Source organism: Nicotiana attenuata, unplaced genomic scaffold (assembly GCF_001879085.1).
Source record: "Nicotiana attenuata strain UT unplaced genomic scaffold, NIATTr2, whole genome shotgun sequence".
NCBI lineage: Eukaryota > Viridiplantae > Streptophyta > Magnoliopsida > Solanales > Solanaceae > Nicotiana > Nicotiana attenuata.
Window position 1 is genome coordinate 89,569 of NW_017673380.1, and position 8,270 is coordinate 97,838.

Sequence of the window (8,270 nt, forward strand, 5' to 3'; positions counted from 1 at the left end):
TGGGTGGGGATGGGGAATAGGGTGGATAATGTTGAAAAAGAGTTTTAGGGTGGACAATGTTGAAAAAGAGTTTTAGGGTGGATAATGTTGAAAAAGAGTTTTGGAAAATGTTTTCCGTTCTTTTGATAGGGAAAATATTTTCCTCCAATTGGAGAAAAATGAGTTTTTCCTCCAATTGGAGGAAAATGAGTTCATGAGGAAAATGTTTTCCAAAATATTTTAGCCAACCATACATTAGAAAATTGGAAAACATTTTTCGAAAAATATTTTCTTTCGTACCAAACACACCCTTATACTAAGTTATTTTAAAATTATTTGTTAAAATACATCTATATAATCGTCCAAAAATGTTATTAACTGATAATTTCAACATGTTGGCTTTAGCATTCTAGTTTATATATTATTTGAGAAATGTTAATTGGGCATTTGATGGATGGCCATTTTCAGATTCAACAAGCATTTTAAGTGGCACAGAATGAATAACGTGATCTTCTGCTTCCATTATCAAACAAGTATGACATCTTATCATTTAAAGCATTCAATATAGGTACTGAATTGGTGGATTATCAAACAGCCCCTTATCTTTCTTGTAGAATCAATATCAGAAAAGGTGAACCAACCTTAATTGAGTTTCCAACTAGATTTGTAATTATCTGCCGGAACCGTCCTGGATCTCCGATAACAACTTCTGGGACTAGATCAGAAACATAAACAGCCAACTGTTTCCACGAAAATAACACAAAAACACAATGCATCAATAATTAGCTAGAGCAATGACAGTAACAAAACACACACACACACACACAGAGGGGATCGAATAGAGTATGTGTTATGATATTGTACCTCAATCCCTTTTTTATGAGATCTTCCTGAGAAGAGTGATGAAACATTATCAAGTACAGCACGGAGATCAAAAGGAACGGCCTCCAGCTCAAGCCTTCCTGATTCAATCTTAGCCTGATCAAGAACCTCATTAATCAACGATATCAGATCTTTCCCACTAGCATGAGCGGTTTGTGCATAATCCAGTTGCGTAGGGTCAAGGTTTGTGTCCATGAGCATTTGAAGCATGCCTGTACAAATTGAAGAACTTGTTATCAATATCTGAGCATATATGTTAACTAGAATATCCCTTTTCCAGCTCCCTTTCTGTTAATTAAGTGCAAAGTTGTAAAATTAAAGCATGTTAATTACCTAAAACACCATTCATCGGAGTCCTGATTTCATGAGAAACCGTTGCAAGAAACTGTAAAATGAAGGAAGGAGGTGAGTAGAAAAGAAAGGGTCTTCAGAAGATGAAAAAAAGAAATGGATCTATTTTAAGAGGATAGGAAATTACTTCAGAACTATGTTATCATGAAACGAGTGAACGCAGTGACATGACACCTAGAAAGTAAAACATAATCTGATTCATTAGGTAGATCAAACCTGAGATTTTGCTATATCGGCAGCCTCAGCACGATGTTTGAGTTCCATCATTTCTTGATACTGACCCTCAACTTCGACGATTCGGTTGATGGCAGCATGGAAGATGTGACCAACAAGCAGAGTGATAACGAGGACGCCAACAGATGCAGCTATTGCTGTCCAGGGCGGAGAAGGTTTCTGCTTGAACCTGTGATAAAAGTAGAGATAATTTTAAACTGGTAACACATTCATGGAGTTAAAGTTTACGTGTAAGCGGACACTACAATTATGTGACCTGCAATGCATCTCGTGCTTCCTTGCTGGATCCCCAAAATCAAGGTTGCTAACATGCAGTAATCCCGTGTCATTCTCATCCATGCCGTACATTTGAATTGGAGCAAACTTGTTAGTTGTATCATAAACATTTACCACAATAGTTTGCTTGCTTGCAAGCTGATGCAGAAGCTTTTCTACTAATGATGGAACATCGTAGGAAGCACCAATGTACCTTTTCAAAGCAAACGCAAAATGATTGAGAATTTAGGGATAAAAGACTTGAACACCACAAGGACAACATCAAGTGCTGTACTAGTAAATCCCAACTTTCTGGCGTGGAACTTACCCAACAGTAGCATTGATGCGTTGCACTGGGGTAGCATAAGGAGGGAGATGAGTATTATAGACCGCAAATGTAAGAACAACACCAAGGTGATTGGATTTCAATAGCTTAAAGGGTGACGTCAAAACCCCCTTGCCAGAAGCCCTCGCTCGCAAAATGTTCTCACGGTCTTCCTATAAACAACAACAATATACTAGCCTCAAGAAATAGCAAGGAAACATAAGCACATAAGGAAGTTCCCTACAACTTGCAGATTGAGAATATAGGCTTTTACACACAGACCAGAAAACACGGAAATATTGATACTTACACATGAACGTCACAAGAAAGACAAAGGCAACATGTTCAAATGGAGATATTGATTTAGGGAAATCTCAAACAGGACATCATAGATGCCTAAACAGTTACACCTTTGATCAATGACATACAAGTTTGTCCAAAAGCATCACTACTAGAAATTTTCCCTATGGCAATGGGCTGGACTAGGTGGGAAAATCCATTGAGGGCAAGGTGGGGCCCAGAATTTTGTCAATTGATTGTTTTTTTACTTTTGGCATGACTATTTGCTTCCTTAAACCTACCGAGGATATGACTTTGCTCCAACTTACCGAGGACATGACCCTCGATAGAAAGGTTTGGAGGTCGAGAATTAGGGCGGTGGGTTGATAGGCAGTCTAGAGTTTAGCCTTGTCTTACCCGACACCAGTAGTAGTAGTAGTACTAGTCGGGCATTTTCCTATTCCTAGTACCTTGTTTTTATACGGTGTGTCATTATTTTCAGTAGGATTGGCACTTTTCTTGTAGTTTCGTATCCCTGGATCTCTGTTATTACTCGTATTATTTGCTTCCATTGTCTTATTACCTTGTTGTTGCTATTGTTTCTCTATTACTTTATTTTTACTGTTCTTGGGTCGGGAGTCGTTCGGAAACAGCCTCTCTACCTTCATAAGGTAGGGGTAAGGTCTGCGTATACACTACCCTCCCCAGACCCCGCTTGTGGGATTTCACTAGGTTCTTTGTTGTTGTTGTAATAGTTGATGTTAAATAGTTTTTATTTAATAGAGAAAACTTTACTTTCCTCCAAAGGATAGATGAACACGAGTAAAGGAAAAACAATATTATACAGTGGAAATATTACAAAAAGGTATAGTGAAAAACATATAATAAAAGAATTGGATTTTCTTTTTTTTTTTAGGAGGGGGGGGGGGGGGGGGGTTAAGCATTAAGAAAATTAATTAAAAACATTAAAATGGCAAAAGGAGAAGAAAATCTAGCACAACAGGGCATCGAAGGACGGGGTGATCGGTAGCAGGTGAAGCTTTCACCATCCAAAGCCGCCCTCACCCGTTGTCATCCGTATTTATAACCCACATACCGGAATAATCTATCTAAGCCAGTTTTACTACTAGAGTATGATATTCAATAAACTAGTAAAAGAGGAAGAAGAATTTTTAACTAAGAATGCACACCTTTCCTGACATCATATCAATCGAGACGATATGGGAAACAGTTTGTTGTGAAAATATGACAGGTGCATATTCATCTTGATCAGGAGCAGGATCCAAGTTTGCAGGGATATAATCTTGCGCTAAAGTTTGGTCCTCGGATTCCATTTTCTTGATTGTCCACCCATGCAGCTTCTCAAACTCTTCTCTCTCTGAGTGACGAACCCTTAAAGCATAGGCAACACCACTTGTAAGTGGCCTCTCAAAAGCTGTTCTCTCGGTATATTCTTCAAAAGTTTTCTGTAGAACACAAGAACATAATATCATAGTTACTTTCAAAGTCCAAAGACAAACTCATACACTCTTCCAACTTCCCACTTCATCATGCTTTAATCTTTTCTCATTTTGTCATTTTTTAGCGGTGGGAGAGGGGGTGGTATAGAAACTTTGTCTAAATGATAGTTTCTGTTGATTTATTTCATTTATAAAAACTGCAAGTTGCAGTTCCTAGTATAACTACTCATTTAGCACGAGTTCTCGGATCGGATAAACAGCATACCATATTGCTACAAAAAAGCCTAAGCCTGCTCCCGCCGAAGAGGGAAGGGGGCAAGGAAGAACACATATAGTAAGAGTCGAAGCTAAATGAAAGATATAAGCGTACCTGGTCTATCGCAGAAGGTTGCTTTCCGTGGTGAAATGTGGAAACAAGAATAGCCAATGCATGAACATGGTTCATGCTTACGTTGAACTGGTCCTGCAACATTCGCGCTCGTTCGTCACACATGCTTGCCAGTGTTTCTTTCCTTCTCAATGCAATGTCTGCACTCATGTACCAATACAACCAGATGGCACTGATCACCCCAGCAGAGACAAAGATAACAAGAAGCTTTTTCCTCCACTTCCCACCAGTTCGAGAGGAAATCCGAGCTTGCTGCTGCTGCAACTGCTGTAGCGGATGAAGTTGTTGAGACAGTGGTTGCTGCTGAATGAAGCTGTGCTGTTGATTTTCCCCACATTTTGTACACAACTGAAGCATCTTCCAGCTGACCACAATCCCGAGAAGGACCCACCAGCATAGTTTTGTGAAGCAGAAGGCAATACTATTACAATGATCTGGGTTATGATTCCCAACTTCTCTTATTTGTGATGCTTTCTGATATAAATGAACCACATAAAAACGGGGTGAGCGATCTAGATAATCACAGGGTTTACCAATCCAGCAAGCACTTCTTGAGGTTTAATATTCTCATTATTCAGACCACATGTTGAATACGCAAATTATTCACATGGAGAGGACAATTGACACATTAGAACAAAAGCATGTTGGAACTTCTTGCCATATACACATTGGTAGTAGTTAGAGTGCACGTGTACGTACAAATGTGTACTAAAATCCGGTTAATTCCAATCAGCAAGTTGGCCTTTAAATGATACAACTACTTCCTGGCCATAAAGTCCAATGTACAGAGAAGTAAGAATATACAGAGCCCCAATTAAATAAACTATTAGTTTGTGCAAAGACTTCATGAACATAACCAACTAAAATCGAGATGGAATTTTCCTCAATCGCAAGGCAAAGATTTTAAAGATCAATTTCTAATCACTCATAAGGGCTCACCTTTTGAAATAACTGAGGGTCTGCTGAGACTAGTGAAGATAAACGATGCAAAACAAATGGCAACGACTTGTCATCTAGTGAAATGTCACTATTTCTCAGTGCATCCTCATCTGGAACTGGGCACTGGCCTTTTGCTTGAAAGTTCTCTACGGCCATCTCATATTGCTGCTCGTACTTCAGATTCTCTGAACCTAGCACCTTGAGAAGGCAAGTAATGGTAGTACTCATAGGCATTTCCTGCCCAGGACCTTTTGAGCATTTCAAGGATGAAATCTACACAGTTAAGATCACTGAGGTCAATTACTATAAACAGAGATATCTAATCGTTAAGCATAAGAAAGGGAACAGCATGAAAAGATGACCTCTTTTTTCTTTTCCCTTCGACAACTATTTTCTTTTTTGATAATTCAGAAATCAAATATTAGCAAAGTCTCTAAGGTAGTACCGAAAAAAGGGAGCAGTAAAAGTGACATTCAAGTTATACAACACGTCAAGCCATGCTTATCATGTTATTCCTGAACTTCAGGTTACATTTCTAAAGCTGCCATCCAAAGTAGAAAGCAATAGCTATATTTCCTACGGCAAAACTCCCTTCATTAATTTTGCCCATCTCTTTTCCACTCACTCATCTCTTCTCCCTTTCCCCCAGCCAAGCCTGAAATGTTTGTTTTGTATATGATGTTAAATTTACAGGAGCTAAGGTGAGTGCGCTTATGAGTTCAAATTTACTCTGCAAACTAGCTAACTTTAATGAACTAGAGGAAGTTCTCAAAGATAATACCTTCTGAAGGTGTTCAAAATATTCGATTTTTACTAATCAAGATGTTAAGTGAGGGATATTTATTTTGAATTTTAATTTCTGCGGACAATTTTTTGTTACATGTTGGAATAAGCAAACAATAGGTGGCTTCAGAAGGCAATGCAACAGTTGCAACAAATTTTGGTAGGTCATTAGAGATATGTTATTACCTAAGACCTAATTTTGGTTTTTCACCTTTTAAGGAAATCGCAATTCCAATCTGCTTTCCCATTTGCAAAAATGGGAATATAACCATAAGAGCCACACCATTAGACATTAGCAATGTAAGAGGGACAAATTCCAGCTGCATATTGATTTACGGAAGGAAGCTCTCTTCAATGATTGGAATGCCTATAATTGGAGTAAATCTTTTACGAAGTATCAAACACTTCCAACCAAGTTCAAACATTCACCTTGCCTATCTGATCTACAGGGTGCTAACTGAAAAATGAAAATAAGTGAAATTTCAATGAAGAAAAGTGAGAGCGTCTACTTAACTCCACGCAAACAGTAACAAACAAAAGGCAAGAAGAAGGAACAAATTGTCGGAAGGGAAACGCTGAATGCCCACATCCACGATTATACCGGGAGAACCTAGGAACTCTTTTTCAAATTTGAAACCAGCACCTTAACAAATACCAGCACCTTAATAAATATGAATAGCTTGCGGGTTTCCTTAAAATGCCATAAGGTTTCACTCAGATGAAAGACTCTCAGCAGTTGAGATCAAACACAGAAAGTCTGAAACTTAACCCCATATAGCTAAATTCTTTTTAAATGTAATTGGATTAGCTCTAACTACCTTCTCACTACATCTGCAATCTTCTAAATTTTCCTTCTCCTTGCAGAAAATTTTATTAGTTGTGACAGAACAGAATATAAACATAGCAGCAACTATTCAAAGGTCAAAAGAAAAGGACACCAAAACATTCAAAGTAACTGCAGGATACCTGATCTTTTTCAAAGAATAAGGTAGCTAAAGCTTGAATTTGCTGCTTGGTGACATTGAAATGTTCTAGAAGAAAATAAGATTTATCTTCATTTGGTTGTGAAATCTCCTGCTTCCAACTATAAACCACACCATTTAAGCTAATAACCAACCAAACAAATCCAATACCAAAGAAAATGAGCCACAAAAACAAAAGCTTTCTTTGCCAACTCCACCCACAATTTGGTCCTTGTTTGGCTTTCTTCAGCCTAAAACTTGAAGAGAAGCTTCCATTCATTCCCAATAATTTGCAATTCAGTGACATCTTTAATAAAATCCACCTACATATCTTCAGAAAATGCCTTGACAGCTTAAGAGCAAAGCCACTTAAAGCAGAAAAGCTCATTAAAAGTCAATGACCCTTTCAAGAACAACCCTTTATCTTCAATAATTGACCTGAATTTCAGCCAATTCTCTACAAACACAGCTCATAATTTCAAGAAAAAAAAGCTGAAATTGATTATTTTCAAGACTCTTCTGTAAACCCCACCTCTGAAATTGGCTAAAAACAGATTCTTGAACATAAAAAGATTGAATTTTTCTCACTCAAGAAGCAATAAAATCCCATCAAAAGCTAAAGACAGCAAGTGGTTAAAAACACCAGATGTTATTTTGGCAAAGCTATAATGGAATCACTGAATTGAACAGAATAAAGAAGTTTGTTTTTTCTATATTCAGTTCCCTCTGAATTCTTTCCTATATCAAGCTCCTATTTTCACCCAACAGTAGCACAGTAGAGCAGCAAACAGAAAAAGCAAAAGAAGCTATCAAGATCAAAACTTTTTGCCAGAAAATCTCATAATGGATAGAAATGAGGTAAATCCCAGTTGTGTTTCACTGCAAACACAACTGGAATGAATGATCAATTTGTTTGTGGGATAAAAAGAAAGTACCTTTATTTTCTAAAAACACCCTCTCTCTCTCTCTCTCCTCTCTCTCTCTCTCTCTCTTGAGTTTTTGGTGTTTGAGTATATGCTGTTGAGGTTGGAGTACATCATTATCTCATCATCCAAGTGGGGAAGGTTGAGGGGAAAAAAGCATACAAAAGCAAAAGAAAAAAATATCAAAATCATCACATATTTATCATTTGCAATAAATTTTAATCATAAAATTAAGCATTTCTTCAGATGTTACACTTTACAATATACAAATTTGTTACATCATTTCTTGTCTAATAATATCTTTGCCTCTATAAGGATTGAAAATGACTCAACCATTTACTGTGTTTTATGATGCTTCATTTGTTCACTGTCACTTTTCAGTTAATAATAATATAATGTAACCATAACTACAGTTTAAGATATGGAAAGATGTTGTTTTTTCGTGATAAACTAAAACTAAAATTGTGCCATATAAAATGAGAGAAAGGAATACTAGTTAAGATGGAGCTA

At 37.3% G+C, this 8,270-nt stretch overlaps 1 protein-coding gene across 1 annotated transcript in view; it reads right to left on the minus strand.

Annotated features, from left to right (window-relative positions):
* Nucleotides 1–7,887, minus strand: part of LOC109216212 (histidine kinase 2) — a 13,334-nt gene extending 5,447 nt beyond the window's left edge. The window contains exons 1-10 of the mRNA XM_019380344.1: nucleotides 6,842–7,887; nucleotides 5,093–5,365; nucleotides 4,136–4,627; nucleotides 3,496–3,771; nucleotides 2,030–2,199; nucleotides 1,703–1,915; nucleotides 1,429–1,615; nucleotides 1,195–1,246; nucleotides 844–1,073; nucleotides 621–719 (exon numbers count right to left, since the gene is read on the minus strand). Of these exons, the coding sequence (XP_019235889.1) occupies nucleotides 621–719; nucleotides 844–1,073; nucleotides 1,195–1,246; nucleotides 1,429–1,615; nucleotides 1,703–1,915; nucleotides 2,030–2,199; nucleotides 3,496–3,771; nucleotides 4,136–4,627; nucleotides 5,093–5,365; nucleotides 6,842–7,225 (2,376 nt within the window). The 5' untranslated portion in view covers nucleotides 7,226–7,887. The remainder of the gene's footprint in view (nucleotides 1–620; nucleotides 720–843; nucleotides 1,074–1,194; nucleotides 1,247–1,428; nucleotides 1,616–1,702; nucleotides 1,916–2,029; nucleotides 2,200–3,495; nucleotides 3,772–4,135; nucleotides 4,628–5,092; nucleotides 5,366–6,841) is intronic.
* Between the last annotated feature and the right edge of the window lie 383 nt (nucleotides 7,888–8,270).